The 20,947-nt window shown below is 42.7% G+C and overlaps 1 protein-coding gene across 8 annotated transcripts in view; it reads right to left on the bottom strand.

The window, feature by feature from the left end:
- The window catches only part of SLC44A3 (solute carrier family 44 member 3), a 73,521-nt gene extending 53,130 nt beyond the window's left edge, over positions 1 to 20,391 (bottom strand). For 3 of the 8 annotated variants that reach the window (XM_069478241.1, XM_069478242.1, XM_069478240.1), the window contains exons 1-7: positions 20,328 to 20,391; positions 19,761 to 19,868; positions 16,327 to 16,469; positions 13,527 to 13,663; positions 12,531 to 12,624; positions 2,666 to 2,826; positions 732 to 821 (exon numbers count right to left, since the gene is read on the bottom strand). In XM_069478241.1, the coding sequence (XP_069334342.1) occupies positions 732 to 821; positions 2,666 to 2,826; positions 12,531 to 12,624; positions 13,527 to 13,663; positions 16,327 to 16,469; positions 19,761 to 19,868; positions 20,328 to 20,354 (760 nt within the window). In that variant the 5' untranslated portion in view covers positions 20,355 to 20,391. Of the gene's footprint in view, positions 1 to 731; positions 822 to 2,665; positions 2,827 to 12,530; positions 12,647 to 13,526; positions 13,664 to 16,326; positions 16,470 to 19,760; positions 19,869 to 20,327 lie in introns of all 8 variants that reach the window. The other 5 variants (XM_069478245.1, XM_069478243.1, XM_069478244.1 and 2 more) reach the window with 4 other exon arrangements.
- Between the last annotated feature and the right edge of the window lie 556 nt (positions 20,392 to 20,947).

Here is a 20,947-nt window from a genome sequence, read left to right as displayed (position 1 = left end):
TTTGTAGCCAGGCTGCTAGGTGTGGAGCAGGCTATGCCATCTAGGTTTGGTTTTGTAAGTACACTCTGTGATGCTTGCACAACCACCAAATCGCCTAAGGGTGCACTTCTTGGAAAGTAGCCCCGTTGTTAAGCGCCACATAACTGTGCCCCCTACCAAATGGAAAACAGCTGCGGCCTTGAGCCTCTCCCATGACCTTGTCCCTCCAACCCCCTGTCCCAACAACCCCAGTGGGACCCACAATCTAGCAGCCAAAAGGGAAAAATGGTCACAGTACAGGGTCTCCAGGACTCTGTTTCCACTCAGGCCTGCACCTCTTCAGGCTGATCGGAGCCTTTGCATGACAACTGTGGGCACCCACGTGCCAACGGGGGGGGGGGGGGGGGGGCGGTGCGAGTTCAGAAGGAAGCCTTTGAAATGCTCCCAATAGGTGCTGGAGTTCTCTTTTATGTCACGGATACCAGGATCACTCACTCAGCTAGCGAGCTCATCTCAGGGGCGGTATAGTGTAGTAGAAGAAACCACAGACTGGCATTAACTTTGCTGCTACCTGTGGGACATAAGCAACTACCATTGTCCTCCTGGGCCCGAGTTTTCTCACACGTAAAAGGTCGGGGCTGAATACTCTCTAAGACCCCATTTAGCTAAACAATGGTAACTGCTAAGTTCTATACTTAATGGAAAGGCTTTTCATTTAATCAAAAAGAAATCAATCAAGTAGAAATACTTACACAACAATCCCAAGATAACCAATGAAATGAAAATGTGAACCAGAAGGGTGGTGAGGAATCGGAAGGTAAACATCATGGCCAAAGACAAGGCTGAAAAATCAAGCAAAACATATAAACTCAAAGACGACAAAGGGCAAATGGTAGGATCGTCATGACCAAACCCTCCAGAAGAGGGAGGACTGAGGATTTGATTCAATCTCTAAATATCTTGGGGTACCAAACACCAAGTGAAAATAACAAGCTACACCCAGGGCACTCTGAAGCACACACAGGTTCAGTCAGCTACGGGCAGCCAGCCTCTGAAAATGCCAGCAGTCTTCTTGAATTAAAAAAAAAAAAAATTAAAAAGGAGATATTATTCCCAAATAACCAAATCTTTTTTTCTTACAAGTCCAAATGAATCATTTAAAAATTTTATCATACTTAAGTTTTTTTACTTCATACTGGGCTTAAAGTTCTAACTTAAAATGTTCTTATAAAATATGAAAGATTAATGCCTTTAAAATTATAAATTTAAGATTCTAACTATAAAGCAAGCTATATGTATAAAATATTACATTTCATTTTCCACTATTTGAGCTTTTAGACTTATGATTTTTTCTAAATATTTCAGTGAATCCCCTATAAATACTATTTTATTTTTTTTTTCTAAACAAGAAATCAGGATTGTGTACAGATATTTCAGTGTGCTAGTTAATAACGTAGTTTTGAGATCAGAGATCTGGGTTTGAGTCTCAGCTCTGCCACCTATTCTATTGGATATAGAAACTTGGCCAAGTCCCTGAACCTCTCTAAGCCTCAGTTCCCTCTCCTACAAGTGGGGGCAGGATTGTGATGAGGTTTCAATGAGTTGAGAATAAGCATAATGCCTGGCACTTGATAAGTGCACAGTAAGTGACAGCTGTTAACACCATTATGAATCTAAAAAGTACATGGTCCTTGTGGGGCCATTCAGTCATCACATGTGAACTCAGGACTAACCTGGATTTTTTTTTATATATATGGTCACCATGCCAGTATTTAGCAATCAAAGCATCCTATTTGGGTCATTTGAAGTCATTCTCGGCCTAAGTAATAAGTCTAGAAGTAACATAATGGTGACCAGTAAGTATCCCCAAGCATTTAGGAGTTAGTAACCTTTTGGCAATGAAATTATGGAAAACTTAGTTTATAAACTGGCAGAAATATGTTCATGGCTGACCAAAGAGTTTCTTTCAACCAAGAGGCTGGAGGGCTGCCGCTGGGAAAGGATAGATAACAGGCTACTACGACCGTCTAAAGGAGCAGAGTGTGTTAACCTGCTCAAAGAGAAAGCTGGCTCTTAATTGGGATAAAACATAGAAAATGGAGAGTCAAAGGGTCAGGAGTGGGTAGCTGCTTCCAGAAAAGCCCAGAGAAGGTATGTCCTGGCTCAAGGACTTGATCTGCCCACAACCTAAAGCAGGTGTGTTCCTTTGAGGAGCTGGACACATCAGGCCATTGCAGCCTGATTCTATTTCACGCGGGTGCACACAGCTCCTTCCCTTGCTTGCCAAGCAGCCTTCACATCTGGGTCACCCACAGGTAGAGGGCACACTGGCCAGAAGACGTGGTTTCTGGTCCCCCTGACAGTTGTACTTTTCATGGGCAATTCATAAATTGGGAATATGCTTTATACATCCATCCCTTGTGCAGAGCTGAGGACCAGACACTGCAACATGGTCAGGATACTAAGGCAAGCCCACCCACTGAGGCTTCTCGGCAGAGCCAGCTGTTCTTCCTCCCATTCTTATTGCCCCCCACAAACCTGAAACATTGAAAACACCTACGAAGAAAATAAATATGAAATTTTATATTTAAATCAAGAAACTAATTTTCATTGTACAGCATACAAAAGAGCTCGAAATTTTGGCATTCCAGAAATAGTTACTAAAATCAAATTAACTAAGAATTACCTAATGCGAGGATACACAGGCCAAGGATTGTATCTTTTCCAGACATTATTCCACTTAGAATTCGATGGAGGGTGTCAACATCATTTAACAAAACGGATGCAAATAGGGAATAGCACTCAGGTGTTTGAGGGATGCATCGGTTAAACAAGGGAAAAGACTTGCTAAAAATAGAAGAAGAAATGGAAAAATGTTTACTTTATTATCTTAAAAAAAGATGTTTATTTAAAACTCTCAACAACGAAGATAGCATAAAATCTGCAGTAATAAAAAGGGTTTAACACCCTGTTTGCAAAGTAACGGGAGCTGTGCTCTGCTACAGTGATTAGTCCATGCTCTGGGCGGGAAATTGATCATGGGGACCCATAGAGACCAAAACCCTAAACCTGGGGCATAACATTTTAAAAAATTGTTTATTTTGAGGTGTACAATGTTAAGTTTTGATATACATATATACTGTGAAATGATTACTATAGTCAAGCTAATTAACATACCCATGACTTCACATAGTTACAATATTTTTATGGTGAGAACACTTAACACCTATTCTCTCAGCAAACTGCAAATATACCACACTGCATTATCACCTATAGTCAGCATGCTGTACATTACATGTCTAGAACTTACTCATCTGACATAACTGAAACTTGTAGCTTTGACTAACATCTCCCACTTCCCCCACCTCACTACCCACCCCCATCCCTGCCCTTGGTAACCACCATTCTAGTCTCTGTTTTCATGAATTTGGCTTTTTTAGATTCTACATATAAGTGGGATCATGTAGTATTTGCCCATCTGTGCCTGGTTTATTTCACTTAACATAATGTCCTCTGGGTTCATCCATGTTGTGCAAATGGCAGGATCTCCTTCTTTTTCAAGGCTAAATAATATCCCATTGTATATATACATGTACCACATTTTCTTTATGGGGAACAACATTTTTGACTGTCCTGTCTTGGTCCTTCCTAGACACAAACTACCAACTCCAACATAAGAATCCCATTTCTTTAAGGAACTGTTAGGGATGTGGACTGGACCAATGTGTCAATGACTCTACTAGCTTTATTCCATCCTCTTTAGGAAGGAGTATAAGGCTTTGCTATGAACAGAGTGAGTGCTTGATAAATAATAAGTGTGTGATTGATGCTGCAGCTGATAAACACCTTGGGTTGATGAGAAAGTTGACCTTTTGATCCTCTTCCTGAAATATAAAAATGCCCCAGAATATACATTTGCCATAGTTTGGATATTTGACCCCTTCAAATCTCATGACCCCCAATGTTGGAGGTGGGGCCTAATGGTAGGTATTTGAGTCATGGGGGCAGATTCTTCACGAGTAATCTGCTCGCTGGGGAGGGGGTGGGTGAATTCTCTATTAGAGTTGGTTGTTAAAAGAGAGTCTGGCTCCTCCCTTCCCTCTCTCTTGCTTTCTCTCTTGTGTGCCATGTGATCTCTGCGTATGCCGTCTCCCTTCTGCCTTCCACCTTCCACTGTGAGTGGAGGCGGTCTGAATCCTCACCAGCAGCAGATGCTGGCATGATGCTTCTTGTACAACCTGCAGAAACGTCAACCAAATAAGCCTCTTTTCTTTATCAATGACCCGGCCTCACACGCTCCTTTATAGCAACAAAAACAGACTAAGACAACATTCCAACCCATCCTGATGAGGCCACCAATACTTTCACAGGGTCCTGCTCTTGCTGCTTTCCATGCGCTCCAAACAGTTGAAATAATTTCAACCCCAGAAGTGCCAAATAACTTAATAAATTGCTCAAATCCTTGTCACCAATCATTCTGTGAAACGTATGAGGATGAAACAAGGGAGAACCCAAATGCAAACAATATCACATTGCCAAGAAGGAAAAAATAACTTCCAAAACTTCCAACGAAGCACAAAACAGAACATGTGGAAGAATCTTTCTCAGGAAGTCACGATACTACAGAAAGAGTTCCTGATTCACTGGATAGTGGTTCAATAGAAGAGTAACACAACAGAGCAGTTTTTAAATAAAGTTTTTGCGTATATTCACACAACTCAAATTCCAAAAGGTATAATAGGCTGAACCACAAGAATCTGCCTGGGTCCCCAGGCCACTGAAGGACCTTTCCTCATAGGGATCCACTGTTTTTGATTGCTTGCATATGATTCTAGAGACCTTTTTTAGCATATGTAAATGTACTAGGAAGTTTAAAGCTGAGATCAAAGATGATAAAAATTATGCTCTGAAATGAGACACCAGATCTTACCATTCAGGGCTTGCCAAAAAAGAGGTGGGAGTAAACTGTTTAGATTATTCTTAAACCTTCACCCACAGAGAGAACATAAAAGGGCTGGGAGTTGATGAGAAGAACATTTAAAAAAATAAACTTTTAATTTTGGGGATAATTATGGGGTTACAGAAAGATGGCAAGATAGGGTACAGAGTTCCTGTGTTCCCCTCCCTGTCCCCTAATGTTTACATTTTACGTAGCCACAGTACATTTGTGAGAGCTAGGATTTAACACTGGTGCTATACCACTAACTAAACAACAGCCTTTACTTAGATTTCACCATTTTCCACTAACGACCTTTTTCTGTTGCAAGATCCAATTCAGGATACCACATCGCATTTGGTTGTCATGTCTCCTCTTTGGTCTCTGAGGTTTTAGTTTTCTTTATATCTCATGACCTTGGTATTTCTGAAGATCCATGGTCAGGTAGTTTGTAAAATGCCCATCAATGTGTACAATTTCCCACATGTTTTCTCATGATTGGACTGCAGTTATGGGTTTTGGGGAGCATTACTACAGAGCTGAGGTACCCTTCTCACAGAATCCTATCAGGGAACATGACAGCACCATGACATCGCTGGTGAAGTTAACCTTGATCATGTGGTTAAGGTGGTTCCTTCCAGGTTTCTCCACTGTAGAGTTACTACTGTTCTCTTTCCATACTCTGTTCTTTGGAAGTGAGTCACTAAGTCCGGCCCACTCTCAAGGGGAGGGAAATTAAGCTCCACTTCCTGGAGGGAGAAGTATCTACATATATTATTTGGGATTCTTCTGTAATGAAGATCTATCCCTTCCCCCCATTTATTTTATTCAATTATTCATTTATATCAGCATGGACTCATGGATATTTATTCTATTCTTTGGGTTACAGGCTAACATGATTGTTATATATTTTTTTGCCCACACTCTTCTGGCTTTGGCCACTAGGAGGTCTTTCAGGCTGGACCCTGTGTCCTTTTCACATGCCCCATTCTATTTTTTTTTTTTTTTCCTGAGTACTTCCTTACTTTCTGGCTTTACAAGATAATGCCAGGCTTGGGTGGTATTTTCCTTATCCAAGCACCAGAATTAGTCATTTCTCTAAGGAACCCTTGAGGAATGATAATTAGAAACCAAGATCTGGGCATTGGGTACACTCACTGCTCCTGGGGTATCACTGACCTGGGCCTTCCTATAATCAGCCCTAGTATGCAGTTTAGGAATTGCTAACCAGTACCCCTGTGATAAACAAATTTTCTAACTGCAGTACAGTGCTAATGTACAGTTCTTTGTCTTTAGCTTACAGTATCCAGTCACAAAGCTATTTGCCAAAGTTATATAGGTCAGCTCCTTTTCTCTCTACCTACTTCAGTGAAATTATCAGACATTTGTAATTTCATTTATTGTGGTCTACATTCTATCCTACGAGCTCCCAACACCTTAATTTTAATTTGCATACAGTAAAGTTCACTCTATATAGGTATTGACAAGTGCAGAGAATCATTAGAAGAACAATTTGGAAGAGTTTTTTAAAAGAGAACCGTCCTGTGACTCCATCCCTGTCCCCAAAAGGAAGAGGGTGACAGGTGCTACTCCTGAGTCAGATGAGAAGGGTCCCATGGAAAACTCATAGAGCTTAGGGAATCCCATGGCCAAAGGTCTGAGCCCCCCTGAGAAATCTGGAGGGTGAGTGGCTTTGGCAGCAGAGTAGAGGGCTACAGTTAGGGAGCTGACAGCCCTCAGGGCATTTGTCAGGGCGAAGGGTGTGTGAGGGCTTCCTGAGGTCCAGATGTGGGCCAGGTGTGCACGAGGCCCGGAGTGGGGTTGCCGTGGATCGTGTCTAAGACAGCCACATGGAAGGCTGTGGTGACCCTGGAAGAAAGAACCTGGAGGTGGCTGCTATATGCCTCAAGACTGAAGAAGGCCTCCCAAATGGCCAGCCAGAGCAGAGAGGCATTCGACTACGTGTAGGGCACTGTAGCCAAAGAGCCCCAGAGAACCCAAAAGATGTCCATGAGAAAAACAGCTGGCTGGGACAGCTCCCAAGCCCAGACAATGCTGGTGCTAGCAACAGTCAAATAAGGTCTTTAGCTTTTCTAGATATTTGGAATAACCTTGTCAATTCCTTAAAAAAAAAAAAAAAGGAAAGAAAAAAAAATTACACTGGGGGAACTGCATTATATCTATAGAACAATTAGGGAGAAGTGACACTCTAACAACATTAAAGCATCCAGTTCATGATTAAGATGTATTTCTCCACTTATTTTGGTGTTCTTTAATTTGTCTCAGCAATGTCTTTAAGTTCTCAGTTGAGGTCTTACATGTCTTCTGTTAACTTGATTCCTAGGTATTCTGTATTTTTTCAATTCTGCTGAAGATGGACTTAAAAAATTATTTCCTAATTTTTTCCTGCTAGTATAGAGAAATACAATTTGATTTCTATCTTTACCTTTGCTCAATTCTTTAGTAGTTATTTTGTAGATTCCTTGGGACATTTCTATGTAAACAATAAGGTCATCTGTAAATAAAGATGATTTTACTTTTTACTTTCTTTATTGCAATTCCTAGGACTTCCATTACAAAGTTGAGTAGAAGGAGTAAGAGCAGATATCCAGGGTCTTGTATCTAATCTTAGGAGGAAAGCATTCAATACTTCACCATCAAGCATAATATTAACTGTAGATTTCTCAGAGACGCCCTTTGTCAGACTGAGAGAGTTATCAGCTATTTCTAGATTACTGGCCTCTCATTTTTTAAAAAAGCTAAATAGTGTTACATTAAATCATATATGTAACTTAAGAAGCCCTCTATTGACAGCCATTTAGATTATTCTCAATCTTTTGATATTATAAATACTACAATGAATAACGCTGCACAAATGCCATTTCACACTGGTACAAGTATACAGGTATACAATATACCTGTGTATTAAATTTCTAGAAGCAAAACTGCTTGATTAGAAGATATGTACATTCATAACTGGATACGGATGAATTAAACGCCTTAGAATACTGCCTGAGCAATGTGAGAAAATGCCTATTTCCCCACACCCTTGCCAATACAGAGCATTATCAAACCTTTAGACGTTGTCAGTCTACTAGGTGAAAACATTAAAGAATTTCCCCTATCATAAGGGAGGCAGGCCTTTTCTATATTTAAGAAATGTGCTTTTTCTGTAAAGCATCTATTCACATTCTTATCCAATTTTTATATTGAGATGGTCTTTTAAAAGTTGATTTATAAGACTTTTTATACAGAAATTAATCTCTTTTCTTATATGAATTGCAACTGATTGGCCTGTTAACTTTGCTTCTAGTGTTTTTTTGTTATGCAGAAATGTGTTTTTTATGTAGTCAAATTTATCCATTTTTTCTTTTATGTCTTCTGGGTTTTAAGTCATAGTTAGAAGCCCACTCTACTCTTAGCTTATAAAAGAATTCTCCCGGCCGAGCGAGGTGGCTCACGCCTGTAAACCTAGCACTCTGGGAGGCTGAAGCGGGTGGATCGCTCGAGGTCAGGAGTTCGAGACCAGCCTGAGCAAGAGCAAGACCCTGTCTCTACCAAAAATAGAAAGAAATTATCTGGCCAACTAAAATATATATAGAAAAAATTAGCCAGGCATGGTGGCGCATGCCTGTAGTCCCAGCTACTCGGGAGGTTGAGGCAGTAGGATCGCTTAAGCCCAGGAGTTTGAGGTTGCTGTGAGCTAGGCTGATGCCATGGCATTCACTCTAGCCCGGGCAACAAAGCGACATTCTGTCTCAAAAAAAAAAAAAAGAATTCTCCCGTGGCTTCTTCCAGTATTTTCTGGCTTCATTTTATACATTAACATCTTTAATCCATTTGGAATTTATCCACATAAGGTACAGGGTATGGATCTAGCTTTTCCTCCAGGATGTCTACCTGGCTGTCCCAACATATTTATTGAATAGTCCATCTTTTCATCACTTATTTGAAAAGCCAGTTTTATCATGTACTAAATTCCTATCAGTATTTGAGTCCAATCATGTTTTTACTGCAGTCACGATAAATTTATGGATCAACTTATATAGGGAAAGATGACATCTTTATAATGTTGCATTGTATTACCAAGAACACAGTAGGCTTTTCCATTTATTCAAATTTTCTTTATACTCAAGAATATACTACAGTTTTCTTCCTATAGTTCTTGTATATTTCTTGTTAAATTTATTTCTAGAGACTTGTGTTTTTGTATGTGTTATCTGTGTTGTGGAAAAGGAATCTTTTTAAAATATATGGATGCTACAGATTTTAGTGTATTAATCTTGTTCCATGCCACCTAAATGAGTTCTCTTATTGTCTGTAGGAGTTTTTCAGTTAATTTTCTTAGGTTTTCAGGTCTATAATCATACCATCTACAGAGTAGTAATTTTATCTCCTGCTTTCCAACTTTAAACCTCTAATTTTTTTCTTTTCTATTACTAAACAGATTTTTAACACTCAATAAATCTAAATTGTTTTAAAAGCTAATGTTTTATGAACTTTCATTTAGTGTTTCTGAAAAACAAGATCAGATATAGATTGGATGCTATTTTATTTGTTTTCCCCCAAACATAATTCTCCATAAGACCTTAATTTTGTCAACACGGTTTTGTTAACTATGGCGCTTTTTAGGCATTTAACAACACTGTGCTGGTAAAGAATGACCGGTCTCAGCCCTGAGGGTGGCACAGAGAGGCATGCAAAGAGTGGGTCCCCCAGGATGGGTGGCTGACCAGCTGCCTACTATTCCCTTAGCTGCGGCAAGAACACATTTTTAGGCCATGGCCTGAGGCTTCTTCACCACTTCTGCTTTTACTCTTCCCACGGGCAAAGCCACTCAGGCTGGCAGGAAGTAATCTGAAGAGCTGCCTGTATATTTAGAGGACCCTGTATATGGAATTCATCTGAGCAAGCCAGGCCATGACACGCACGGGCACCTATGTGGGAGGCTAAAATTCAAATTTACTAGCGGAAAACCCAAGCCTTTTAGATTTTAAATATACGAAGGACTCAAAATACAGTATTATGTTGAACACCAAAGGGAAAGAAATAGCTTGTTATCTTCTGCAGTACTTTTTCACTATTCTTAAAAGCTCATACCTAGGTACACAAACCTTGATATTCAGCCATTGCTCTAAAAGGGTATGTTATACCTCACATGATCGACAGAGGAGGAAGAAACAATCAGTTCAGTCAAAAAGAGGTATTTGGAAAATGTTCTTTGGCCCTATAGTCACAGTTCTCATGTTTTCCAGCTTTTCAATCTTGGCACTGTTCTTCCATGATAAACAGGATAATTTCCACCTTAAACAAACACTTGCTTGTGTAGGTAAAGGAAATGGAGCCCTCACGGCTATGTCTATCTCTCACTCCCTCTAAGAAAGGCCAATCAAGTTTTGTCTTCACTTGAAAAGTTAGTATTGGAAATGTCTGTATTTAAGGGTGAAAAGGACTAGGACCAGCTTGAGAGGGAGAAAAAATAGCGACCTTAGGACACACAAATTAGGAGTTTTCCCCCAGCCTGGTGTGAGCCTAGGGAAGCCACTTGCCAGGCAAAATAAAACCAACCAAGCCTTGACTGTGTATTTTGGATTACTGCAGCTGAGGTGCACCCTGCTTGAGTCTGAAGGCCAGCTTCTCCACTTGCTGCTTGTATTGCCTTAACCCTCTCTGCATCAGCTTCCTCAGTTGTAAAATAGGGATGAAAGGAATACCTACAACACAGAGGTTTTCTGAGGCTTAAATAAGTTAACACATATCAAGAGCTTAGATACTTGCAAAGGACCTGGCAAGTATCAAAAGCTCAATAAATATTCACCATTATCATCATCGGTATCAAGATCTAAGCTTCCTATGGAATTACAGTTGCCATCCCATTTGCAGGAAGAGGAGAGTTTATCCAACACTGGTTAAATTACAACCTTAAAAATTCCATTCTCTTTCAACTCCATCTGCAGGCATAGTTACAAATAGTATTATAGCATACAAATAGTATATAGAAAAAAATCTTTCTTTCCAAATGTTAATTTTCCTTCAACCTATTAAAACATTCTAGTTTTTTCCCATAGGTTCAGTTACGTTTCATTGAGACATGTTTGAGATTTGACAATAACCTGAATTTTGAAAATAAGATATTAGAGAAAAATGGAATGGATACTCTCCTCTACAAATAATTCTTTCCTCCTTCAATTACTTATAACATGAAGTATTTATTTTAAAAGAAGAATGTCAAAAGGATGGCTGGCTATTTTCTGCCTCCTATGCAGTTAAAACCTACTCAAGTCTTTTTTGTGTGTGCACCTGCTAGATCAATGTTTTTTGAGCTGCATTTGCAACCAGTTAGAAGACTATGAAATAAATTATTTTTAAAACATGAAATAGAATAGGAACTATTTGTGTGAATCATATGTAGTAAGGGGAAATCTTCTTTTGTAAGATTTCTATTCCTGTTTTATATACATAAGCATGTATGAAGGTATGCTGTGCATTGGGGCTGGGATGTAATAAATTTCTTACTGTGGGTCCCAAACAAGAGTTCGATAAACACTGTACTAGATGGTTGGCATAATGCCTTGTTTGACTTAAATGATTATTACTTATCAGGGATTTTGCACAGAGGTCTCATACATTGTAAACATACTTACACCTTTCAAAAGAATGGCAATGCAGAACAAGTCCTCCCTCAGGACATCTCAGCACCCTGATGGGGGCAATAAATATTCACTGTATTTTTCCCCTTAGCCATCTGCCACGGCATTGCAATCACTGCTGCATCATTGCAAATTTATTCTACAAATATTTGTAAGGTTTCTACCACGTGCCAGGTACTACACTAAGTGATGGGGATGAAAGACCCTGCAAGGAGTGCACCAAGTATATTCTTGATAAGGACCTGTGTTTCTGTTTTCATCCAGAAGAAAGGTGTGGTGCCTACTTGGCTTTGTCCACCTGGCCTGTTTCTTATGAAGAAATCTAGAGCCATAAAAACTAACACTATATGGTTGCAATAAAAAGGCAAAAGTAAATGATTTCTACTTTGTGGTTTAAAAAAATTTGTTTTTGTTTTATTTTATTTATTTATTTTTTTTGAGACAGAGACTGTTGCCCAGAGTCTCTGTTGCCCAGGCTGGAGTGTCGTACCAGGATCATAGCTCCTCACAGCCTCCTGAACTCAAGTGATCCTCCCACCCCACCTTTTGAGAAGCTGTAATTACAGGCATGAGACACCAGGTCCGGTTGATTTATACTTTGTAATAAATAGTTGGCATAGAAAAAAATACACACCAACTACTTCATAAAATCATCCCCTTGGTAATAATTCATATTTTACATTTTGCTAGCTCTAGTGTTGTTATTTGAAGACTTGGTATATCTGGATTGTTTGCTGAGTTTTCTCCTCATTTAGCCGGATTTCTAATCTATTGTTAATAGGCATATTGCAAATAGTCCCTGCTTGTTTACCCCTGGCCTCCTGCAGATTGTAAACTCTCTGCAGGCAGGGGCTCTCTCAGATACCTCCTTTGTGCTTCCTACAAAGCCTAGAAGAGTAACAGGAACACACCAAGCACCCGATAACTTTTGTTGATGGTTAAGGGAAAAGTGAGGAAGCTTTTACCTTGGCGGAACTGGTAGCCTGGGGCACAACAAGTCTGCTTTTGGCCTCTGGGTGTAGTTGAAGGAATTCAAACTATAAACACACAGAAAGGACCCTGGAAGCAGAAGATACACACACTGTACCATCTTCCCAGGTGAGTCAGTGAGGAAACCAGAGCCGTTTAACCACCAGGAAGGAGACAGAATAAATTACCCAGATTTAGAAAACAGGTCTATGGGTGACAGAAACACAAAAAGAATAGGTATACAATCTGAGGCCAAATGAGGGCCTATCTTTCTTACTCTCTCTTCGAACCCCAAATTCAAAACTAAAAGTCATATGATTGGTCCCGAAGTGATTTGAAGGTTATTTGAAGATGATTGATTGTGGAAGCTTGATATTTTTAACCGGGCTTTGCAAATAATTTTTAAAATCTGGCAGATAAAACTTGCAGTGGGTTGCCTCAAATTTCTTTTTGCTTTCCTTGTTTAAATCCTTACAACTAAATCTGAACAGCAGGCCCAGAGCAAGGTACTTCAGTTACACAAATGCTTTTGGCACAACTTATGATATCCCACTGGTCAGAGAAAGTATCCACTGGCTCCAACAATGTCATCAAAGGACCCACTCATAGGCAATTCAACCCAAGGCCTGCCACCTCTCTAGGACTGGACGTGCCCATGTGCAGAGAGCTCTCTGACCTCCACCTGACCCTGCCTTTAGGCCAGAATTGTGGGCTGTCCCCTCTCTGCTCTCTTTGGAAGGCCATTCCCTTGCATTGGCGGGAGCACACACAGAGCAGCTAGGGTTCAGATAAATCTAGACAGACCTGAATGAAATTGCACAAGCTCAACAGAAAATGCGTATGGCCTTTTCTGCACAAAAAGAGGCACCCACAAGGTAGTACAGTTTCCAACTTTCCAGAGAAAGCAGGGTCAGAATAAGTTATCTCATCTAGGTCCCCACAGGTCACCCCCTTCCCAAGGGGGAAGAGGGAATGGGTCCCTCCGTGCCTACCACTGGTGTGTGCAAAGTGTTGGACGTCTTCCAGGGTGTCGAGCTGCACTTCAGGACAGCTGGAGACGCAGAGGGCCATGGGGCCGAGCCTCACATCTTTGGCTTCCAGGTTGCAGGAATTCATAAAGAACATGTGTCTAGGGAGACAGATGAAACAGAAGAATGTCTTACAGCAGTGGTCCCCAATATTTTTTGCACCAGGGACTGATTTCATGGAAGACAATTTTTCCACGGACTGGGGGTGGGAGTGGGTACCAGGGGAGCTCTGTGGCCCAGTCCCTAACAGGCTGTGGCCTGGTACTGGTCCAGGGGTTGGAGACCGCAGTCTTAGAGCATTGTCTCTCATAGGGCATAATTGTAGGCCTTGAAAAAAAACCACATGCCATCAAAGTCAGGGATTACTAAGGCAAACTTTTATAATCAAATGCTTCAGCATAATTGAGCATTTATTATGCCCATAGAGGGGTCATCTGTGCAGTTGTGCAGCTTAGGAACCATTTGCAAATGTTAACAGAACTCTATCTCCAGATTCAGTGTTTTCTGAGGATAACACTAGAGACTTACCTGAGGAAGTCACTGAGGAAGAGGAGGATGGATTAAACTGCCCGTGGATTGCTAGATCATGCTAATGTACACACTACTCAACACAATCCACAGAAGGCATATTTGTACACAACAGTGTTCAAACATACCTCAGAGAATAACTGAACACAGGGAAGAGGGAATGAGAAGTGGAAAAGAGGGGGCCGAGGCTGAGAATTAAAGGCTTGCCCCTCCCCACTCGCCCCAGCTCGAGAGCCAGGACACGCAGGAGACCCTCCCTGCAGCCACTCAGCTGCTGGGCCGGTGGGCACCAAAACCAAACTGGTGTTGCCATTAGCAGGTCATGTGCTAGTGGTGGCAGCTCCCGGACCTTGGCCCCACACTTATCCAGGCTCCTGAGATCACAGGAATGTCTGAGAAAGACCCTGGAGGCTGCCTCTGTGGGAAGGACCTTGAGAAAGGGTCCCCAGAGCTTCTTTTCCTTCCAGCTGGGGATGGGAGAAAGGGACAGGGTGCAACAGGAGATGGGGCAAGAGATTTCTTGGGTGTGTGATAAACATTTTATTTTTAAAAATGTTTAAAAATTATGTTAAAATATACATAAAATTTGCTCTCTTAATCATTTTAAGTGTCCAACTCAGTGGCATTAAGTACATTCACACTGCTGTGCTGTCACCACTACCATTCATCCACAGAACTCTTTTCACCGTCCAAAACTGCAACTCTGTCCCATTAAACAATAACTCCACACTTCCCCGATACTGTCCTTTTTTTTTTTTTTTTTTTTGGAGACAGAGTCTCGCTCTGTTGCCTGGGCTAGAGTGCCGTGGCGTCAGCCTAGCTCACAGCAACCTCAAACTCCTGGGCTCAAGTGATCCTCCTGCCTCAGCCTCTCAAGTAGCTGGGACTACAGGCATGCGCCACCATGCCCGGCTAATTTTTTCTATATATTTCTACTTGTCCAGCTAATTTCTTTCTATTTTTTTAGTAGAGACGGGGTCTCGCTCTTGCTCAGGCTGGTCTCAAACTCCTGAGCTCAAACGATCCTCCCTCCTCGGCCTCCCAGAGTGCTAGTCCCCTATACTGTTTTACTCTTTGTTTCTATGAGTTTGACTACCTTAGATATCTCATATAAGTGGAATTACACAATGTGAGTCTTTTTGTGACTGGTTTATTCCATCTGGCATAACTTCCTTAAGGTTTATTCATGTTGTAGTGTGTGCCAATTTCCTTCCTTTTCAAGGCTGAATAATATTCCATTGTATGTATATACCACATTTTGTTTGTCTACTCATCCACTGAGGGACACTTGGGTTGCTTCTACCTTTTGGCTACTGAGAATAATAGAATACATACTTTTCACTTCAAAAAGGGATGATTGTTTCTTAGTATTATGTCATGAATACAATGTGAAATGGGAGCGCAGGTCTTTGTAAGTGGCTCCCATGGGTACAGGAGGAAATGCCCCCAAATACTCCACGCCCAGCAATGGCAAAGCCTCCCACAGGAGCAACACTCAGAAGGATAACAGGCCTGGGGTGAGATTTGTATTTGGTGACTCCAAACTTACACTCAGGATCTAGTTAGACTCTTAAGGTTTCTCTGCTAGGGGCTGTTGGATCAAGCCTCAAATATTCTTGCAAGGCAGTCTCCATCTTAGAAAATTACAGCCAGGGACTTCTCTCCCCTCTAGGGGACTCTCATCTCTTCTCTCCCCTTTCTGTTTCCACGTTGGAGGTGGCGGGAGAGAGACTGCAGCACCACAGTGCCATGGCCAAGCCTGTAGGCTGGGAAGGGGGCACGACATAGGTCCCCAGCATTCTGAGTTGGGATTCAGGTATTTGACATAGAAATAACACTGTGAATGATGCAGGGTTCAAACATACACTGGTAACATGATTCTGATAGGTTACGGATAACAATGGTAATAATTAACATTTATTACATCTTAGCTCATGCAGTGTCTCAGTGGGCCCTTAAAATGACCTTGTGAAGTAGGTATAATAGCCAGTTTAAAAAGATGAAAACTGGGCTCCGTGAGGTTAAGTACTCTGCCCAAGATCACACAGCTGAAAAGTCACAGAGGCTGAATTTGAACTTAGGACTGAGGATGCTAAAATCTGTACTCTTACTACACCACACACAGTGCCTCCCTTTCTATGAGACAGGCCGACAGAGTTTTGAATGGGAAAACTCTAAATGACTAGTTTATGCGAAATACAGCCTCTCTGTGTTGGGGAATTACTTAGACACTTACTTCCTCAGGGTCATGTCCTGCCCTGAAAGAGGGGCCCCTTCCACTGGGGAGTTCTTCTTGCCACACACGTTGCCAAAGCTGTCATAGCCGAAGAGGAGCCTTCCTGCTGCTCCAGCCACCACCGAGTAGCCCATGATGAACACCTAGCAAAACCCAGAGGGCACGTGAGAGCCCGGTCAAAGGGCTGAAAACACGGTCCCCCCACATGCCGGAAGGCGCTAACAAAAATGGAACCAGGTCAAACACGAATCTCTCCGGTATCACTGCACTTCTCCCCTTCAGCAACAAAGTCACAGCTCAAATCTATTAGGACCTGCTCTTCTAACACTGGTCTTGACAGGCTAGGGAGGGAGAGAATTCTAATCCACTGGCACACATTCCACTCCATTTTCTTACCTTTTTGTGCTTCTTACCCTTTTAAGAGTCTGTCATTGTTTTTCTTTTTAGTCTAACTTCAGTTAAACAACTCAATTTTTCTCCTCTTGGGGTTGGCTCTTGCTTTATCTAAGTGCATCAGGGCTATGTTAATCCTTTCACTGAGTATTTTCCCTTTTTATTGGTCTTACTTTTAGGGGACTCTGTAGAGCCGACACAGTTGATATGTACCAAAATAGTGTTCACAAGTCTGAAAACAGTGTTTTGGAATAACTGTTTAAAATACACAAAATAAAGAATCTCAAGAATTGCAAGAACAACTTGCAATCTATCATTTTTATACAATCTCATAGTGAATGTGGGATATTTGAAATTTCCGCTCAAATATTCCATTAATATGCATTAACAGGCCTTCTACCAAGATTTAATATGTATCTTCCGATAACACAAACTAGTGTTGTAAGTTTCCTGATACTGTATACAATACATAAAATCTTTTTTAATATGTTATATTGACAAGTTCATTCCAGGAAAGAAGATACAGTAAGCCATTCAGTAGCATAGTGTTGATACCATATGTTCCAAAGGTACATTGTCTCAAAGTCAAATATATTTCAGATATTTTGCATTCATTACTAATTTAGAAATAATAAACATTCTTTAAGTGCCCAGTGTGTGCCAGAGACTCTGTTACTGGGGGACACAAAGATGAACAAAACCTAGTCCCTGCCCTCAAGGAACCCAGCCTAGAAGACAAGCAGGATTTACGGGCTGCAGACCTCATGGGGAGGGAGGCTCCCTGTCCCTCCCTGCTCCTCCTCATCTATCTGTTCAGATTCTAGAATGAATGGGTCACCGTTGCTAATAGACAGGGTTACTCACCCTTTACTTAAAGGCTGTGGATGTAGGTGTGACTGTGTGTGCCCATGTGGCTGGCATGGCAAGCTGACCCAGCCTTGACATGCTCATCTCCTGTCCTTCCAGGTTGGAGTGTAGTAAGGTCCTGATTGGACTCAGGGGAGGAATGGGGTCATGTGCTTCTGCCCAGCTCACCAGTGATCTAATAATGAAGTGATAGGTTCATTTACCATCTTCTTTATGTGCTATCTCCCTTGGAAAGTTTGTGGGGAGGAATGGAAAGTTGTTTGGGGAGGGTGGGGTAGGATTTGGGTATTCCTGAGTCCCTGCCAATAAAACCACTACTTAAATCATCTTCATTCTAATTGCAAACACGCAATTGCAATCCCATATGACAGGTGATACAAGAATTGTGGCTGGTGAGGCCACCAAGGAGGTCACTGTCAACTGTGCCTGGGGAGATCAGGGAAATGGAGTCTTGAAAGGTGAATAGGAAAAGGCAAGGTGGGAGGGGTACTGGAGAGGTAAGTAGAGGTAAAGATGGGCCAGACTTTGGGAGTTTCTGTTCTATGTGTTTTATGCGAATATAAACACAGGCTGGTGCTCTTTCTATCTGTAAGAGACCATCTCTGCTCGTAACTCTGGCCCCTTCCCCTAAGCCTCCTTTGTCCAGCCCTAACTCAGGGCAGCACCATCAATAATAATCCTGTCCGGCACATCACCGGTCAGGAGATCTGTCACAAGAGCCAGAAGCAGAACAGCAGAGGCAGAAAACACACTCCTTGCTGTGCTTTAAGTATCTAGAACTAAAGAATATTGCAGAAGATACTAAAAGCCGGTCAGCTAAAAAAGGACTCTCATTAAAACGGAATGCAGTAAAGAGAACTTGGGCATATTGAAACCTGAAGATTTATTTTGCAATTGAAAATGTGATTTTAAAGCAGTTTCCAGCTTTGTACTGCCTCTCAGCTGGTTCATAATTCTTCAGGCTGTGACAGGCCATCTACAAGTCCCTTCCAGACAGCGGTAGGGTCGAGAGTTCGGTAGTGATGTACTAGGTTTGAATCATGGAGGTGCTAGGGAAGATCATTAAATCACATTAACAGCCTGAGGTCAAAGCTGCCAGGCACACAGCAGAACAGCTGCATTTATACAACAGCAGACGCAGAGAAAAACACCAAGCATCTGTAGAGAAGCTAAGCAGAAGGCATTATAGGTGCACTGTCTCTCTCATTTCCTAAAGGAGAGTTCCAAGGGTCACAAGATACAACAAAAAAAATTTGTGTTTCAGGCCCAACCTGTAACCACATCTGTCCATGTAAAATCAGTAAGCAAAGTCAACAAATGAACAAATGCATTTCTTACTTGGAAAGAGAAACAAATATGATATTTTAGGGTCTATTCAAATTGAATTCTTTTCATTTCAACAAAGGTAGTTATTATGAAGCTTTATAAGTTAATCATTTACCACATAGCAAATAGCATGCCTCAACCTGGCATGGATTTCATGAATACGGCCTTTGAAAAAGTTGGGTGAGGCTTTTTGTGCTGTTATCTACAACTCTAAAATAAGTATATAAGCATCAACATTCAGCATTCAAGAGACTCTCCCAGGGCTACAATGGCATCGGCTGATGAAGTTTACCAGCAATCACAAACACCTGGAAACTAGAGTGGGAAAAATCATTACTTATCTAACTAAAGGCTTTTAATATCAAGGGCCCGTTTACCTATTAGCTGCTGAACACAATATACCGTGTGTGTGTTTAATGTTTAGCTAAACGAAAAGTAGTTTATTTCTAGGCTTATTCTGGCTTTTCCTTCATTAAAGAGGTGCGGCAAAAACTTGAGGAACATTAGATTCGGGGGTGTGGCAGACAGTCAAACTGCTTAGCAAACTTGGGTAAGAGGAGACACGCTGAGGTTCTGAACAAGGATCCCACTGAAACTGCAATTGCCATTTCCTAATGGAGTCATCCGGCAGAACGTGGCCTGCAGCAAGAAGACAGCCTCCGCCGCAAGTCTAGGTTAGGAGACGCCTGACAAGAATTCTCCCGAGGACTAACTGATGTTTATTCCGGGCAAATGACAGAAGTCTCTCATCGCAGCACTAACTTTAAGCTATTTACATTTGGGGCACAGTTATTTCCGGACACACCACACACACTCTGGCCTCTTCCTGGCCAAGCACTCGCACTTACCAAACCAGTCCAAAAGAGAAAGAACAGGAATAACCATGCCGTATCTGTGCATTTCCTATAAATCTGGGGTCGCCACTCTCTTTGCCTGGGGGTGCTCTCTGCAGAAACCTTCCAGAAAAAGGGAGAGTTGAGAAAAAGAAGACAACCAGGTGGATTCAACCTGGAAACTGAAGCCTGCTCAAAGTAACCAGTCCCACCCCTCTCCTTTTTTTTTTTTTTTTTTTTTACGTGGCCACCTGCAGCTCTTTCACCGAGCCTTTGAAACACCTGCTCTGTGCGGAGCGGGTGTTAAGTCCCTAGCCTCCAAGTCCTTACCTGGAGGCGCACCTGAAGGCTGCCCCAAATTCGTTTCCCGCGGCCAGGGGTCTTCCTTCACCCACCCCAGTACCTGAGCAGGGTCCAGGGCTCTCCCCGCCAGGTGTCCTCAGGGTCCGGTGGTGCCAGGGCGGGGGCTGGATCCCCGAGGGCGGGAAGGCAGAAGCGTCCCAGCGGGGCAGGTGAGTGCAGAAGGGGGCCTGAGCCTTCCCCCGGCGCTCATCCCCGAGGGCCGAGGCTGCGGGCACTTACCAGGCAGCTGGCGCCCAGGCAGTGCATGGTGCGCTCGGCGGCGGGTCCGGGGACTGGGAGCGCAGCGCCCGCGGCGGGCGAGCCGGCGGCGGCCGAGGAGGGGCGGGCGCAGCGCCGCCCCGTGGCCTCCTCCGCGCCGTTCCCCGCGGCCGCGCGCCCTGCCGCCCCCCGGGTCCGGCTTTGGCCGCGCTGGGTTTCCGCCCAGCTCATCCTGCGGTCGGCTGGGGTCCTGCCGGTTCGAAGAAGGGGCCCGCGCGGCGGCTCCGCGGACGTGCGTTTCACCGACGGAAGCGCGCAGGCCGCGGGGCAGAGCCGGCCCCGCCACGACCCGGGGCGCGTGCTCGCTGGGGGCTCATCAGGTGGTCTGCGGCTGCCGCTGCGGCAGGAAATAGAAAGTCTCGGCAAATCCTTCCTGAGGGGTGGGGAAGCGGGTAGTGGTGTGTTATAACGTAGCCAACGGGTAAGTAGCATTTACTGTGTGTCGGATTCTGTTTTGACAGCTTTACAAGCATTCTTAAATGATCACCAAGGCAGAAGCTATTGTTATCCCTGATCGACAGAGGAGGGAAACTGAGGCACAGGACAGCGGCGATGCAACTTGCTGGAGGGGACACAGCTAG

Source organism: Eulemur rufifrons, chromosome 8 (assembly GCF_041146395.1).
Source record: "Eulemur rufifrons isolate Redbay chromosome 8, OSU_ERuf_1, whole genome shotgun sequence".
Lineage (NCBI taxonomy): Eukaryota > Metazoa > Chordata > Mammalia > Primates > Lemuridae > Eulemur > Eulemur rufifrons.
This window is presented reverse-complemented; position numbering and strand designations above follow the sequence as displayed.